Below are 3,123 nucleotides of genomic sequence, written 5' to 3'. Positions count from 1 at the left end.
TTCAGACAACAAACAGTTAAAACTGCACTTTATTGAGCTGTGAAGACAGAAATCAAATATAAATCACTGGCATTACTGAACTCACCGACGATCCATCAGTCCATCTTTTATTATTTGAAAAAAACAAAAAACCTGCCTCATATGAGTATTTATGATGAAACATGCAAAATACTGAATGTTTACAATGCTAATGATATTCCGATTTCAAGACCATTCAATTGAATGATAGAAATGATTATTCTTTAAACACATTTTGAGATTGACATTACAGGAATACACTTCTGTTTGAGAATCTCATAGTCACATAATCCACATGCTTGATACATACAATATCAACTTCATGTGCTTGTTTGCTCTTCATCAAAGTGAGATCTAAACGGTTTTAAATTTTTAGAAAGGAGGAAATCTGAAAACTCACCAGCTCTTTTTCTCCAGATCAGCCAGAGAACAGCAAGAAGGACAACAGTGAATGCAGCGGCAGACACAGAAATCACTGTGACTGAAGAAGAGATCAACATAGTCAGGGATTGATGACTATTAGAGTCAAAATAAAAGCATCATCAATGGCTTAAAATCAGTAGAACCTTGATCTTTAGAAGTTTATGATGATGTTGTAGTTGAGGGATCCTGAGAGTTTGTGATGTGGACTGGAATCACTGCTGTCACTGTTTCAGCTTGAGCTATAAAACATGAATTTCGGTTTATTTTTGGGACACGCTTCAGGAAGAAGTTTGTGGCAAGCATATTTTGTTTGTTTTCTTTATTTTACAAAAGCAGGGCATTTTACTGTTATTTTTGAAGGTACACCAATAAAAATAAACCCTTTGCCATTTTGAATGTCTTGACATGGAAGCCTCTTCATCATTAAACTAAACTAAACATATAGAGAAGTGATTCAGTTACTCTGTTTAATTCTGTTCAGTAGCCCGTGCTGGTCAGCGTGAGCATTCGTGCTCTTTTTCCAAACACATATTTTACGCATGTGTAGGATGCTGTTTTAATTTGACATTGGGACACAAGAGAAGTACAAAGCTTCTTTACATCATAAAAAATAGCTTAGAAACCCAATGTTCATCTAGAATAACGATTCAATCATGAAAACGATTCATGCCGAATGATGAGATGTTCGTGAGCAGTTTCAGTTTCGCTTTTACACTAGACAATACATGTCTAGTGCTGATAATGTTTGTTAAAGTTTCGCTTTATTTACCAGTATTTTGCATTATTTCTGAATGTAATAATAAAATGTGACTTATATACCGATGCGACTTCTGTCTGTGTGTGTGTGTGTGTTTCTCTCAACAATACAAGTTTGACCTGGTTTGACTTATTTTCCGAAAAATACGGCACACTGCAAATACAATAGATACCGTTTGCACCAAAAAAACAAAAAAAACCTGTTCAACACTCACAGCCACAGTAACTTTAGCCTGAATCACTGTTATAGCCCCTGCAGTAGAATATGACCATCACAATTTAACTTTGATCATCACATTACATAATAACTTGCTCAAGTCAAGTTTCAATTTCTTCATTATTCCCAGCAGCAGTTTTTGGACTGTTAAACTTGACTGCAGTTCATTAGTTTGCAGCAGTGCTTTGAGTTTCTTCTGTCAGACTGAAAGAAGCTTTTGTACCGCAGTGTGTTCTTCTTCAGTGATATTAACAGACTTTAGTGTTACTGACATTATGACGGTCTAAAACTGATTAATAAGATCTCTCTCTTTCTCACCTGAACTCTTGACAGTGTATGTGACTGAGCTCTTGACTTGATCTCTGTGAGTAACTTCACATCTCCACTCTCTGTTGTGATCTTCATTCAGGAGTGTTGTAGTCAGAGTGATGATACAGTGATCTGATGAGGATAATATCTGATATCTGGAGTCTGATCTCGTCAGTTTAACACCAGCCTGATTCACCCAGAACAGCTGAATTCTCTCATAACAGATCCAATCATCACAAGAGCCTCCAGCAAATGAATACAACTGACAGAAGAGAGTCACAGAGCGGCCTGCACTGATCTCAGTCTGTGAGGATGAGGAGGAGGATGAAGAGACTGAAACACAAAATAACACACAAATCACAGACTCTTCAATCATCATGAGAGATTAAATGAAGAATTTCCCTTTTTAAAATTGATCACATAATCATACAATTACCATGAAGAACATGCAGATCAACATGTGTGTCAGTTCGTTGTTCTCCATTCACATATTGTCTGCAGGTGTAATATCCATAATCTTCTTTTGAGATGTTCTTGATGTTCAGAGAGCAGTCAGACCCCAGACTCAGTCTCTCATGTCTCTCTGTGTCTTTCTTCTTTTTCCCTAAACCAATCAGTTCAACTGTTGCTGAATGTCTGAATTTGTTATAGAGCCACATAGTTGATGTGCAGTCATGAAGAGCATTATTACAGGACAGACTGACGTTTTCACCAGAACTGATGAACACATAAGTCACGTTCACTCCACTGGTACCTGAAACACAAGACCATATGAATGATTATTATACTACATATTAATAAATTAAACTTTATTGTATGCATATATACACACTGAACTCTTTAACAGGAGTTTAAAGAGCATGTAAGTGTGTTTACCTGTGAGAAGTGAAGAGAGAAAGATCAGTCCCAGCAGACACAAATGACACTCAACAGCCATTTTCTCTTTCTCTCAGTCTTCCTCTTCAGTATATGATCTCAACTCTTTCTTTAAATACTATCAGCTCTTCCTGTGTTTCTTCACTTCCTCTGATCTACAGACTGAGGGATATTGATAGAGTTGCTGTTTAGTGACTCAATACCAGTGCATAATGAAGACGTGCTGCTTCACTTATCTCTTGTAAATATTGATGAAATAGTTTATTTATCCTATAGAAGACATTTTAATACGTTTTTTTTTAAATTATTATTATTATTTTTTTTTTTTTACTATAACTAAAAAAATACAAACTGAATGAATGCTAAGTCCTGGTGTCCTCTACAGAAGACAGCATAACATACAAAAAATATATAATTTTTCTAAAATGTTATTAGTTTTCCATTTTTTCTTATGCTCTAAACAATGTAATGATATAAAAAAATACTATATTCATATGCACTATATATATATATATATATATGTA

The 3,123-nt window shown here is 35.2% G+C and overlaps 2 protein-coding genes across 2 annotated transcripts in view; both read right to left on the bottom strand.

Moving 5' to 3' along the window:
• Positions 1-518, bottom strand: part of LOC107656795 (uncharacterized) — a 21,805-nt gene extending 21,287 nt beyond the window's left edge. Inside the window, exon 1 of the mRNA XM_016444742.1 lies at positions 419-518. Coding sequence (XP_016300228.1) covers positions 419-518 — 100 coding nt within the window. The remainder of the gene's footprint in view (positions 1-418) is intronic.
• LOC107656797 (uncharacterized) lies at positions 475-2,668 on the bottom strand. The gene is made up of 5 exons (XM_016444743.1): positions 2,600-2,668; positions 2,160-2,477; positions 1,733-2,056; positions 585-680; positions 475-499 (listed from the first exon to the last, which is right to left on the bottom strand). Exons 1-4 carry the CDS (start codon positions 2,658-2,660, stop codon positions 601-603), a joined length of 783 nt encoding a protein of 260 aa, XP_016300229.1. The 5' UTR covers positions 2,661-2,668; the 3' UTR covers positions 475-499; positions 585-600.
• Positions 2,669-3,123: the final 455 nt, after the last annotated feature.

Source organism: Sinocyclocheilus anshuiensis, unplaced genomic scaffold, assembly GCF_001515605.1.
Source record: "Sinocyclocheilus anshuiensis isolate Anshui unplaced genomic scaffold, SAMN03320099.WGS_v1.1 scaffold5090, whole genome shotgun sequence".
Taxonomy (NCBI): domain Eukaryota; kingdom Metazoa; phylum Chordata; class Actinopteri; order Cypriniformes; family Cyprinidae; genus Sinocyclocheilus; species Sinocyclocheilus anshuiensis.
Note: the sequence above shows the minus strand (reverse complement) of the source record. Positions and strands in the feature narration are given on the sequence as shown.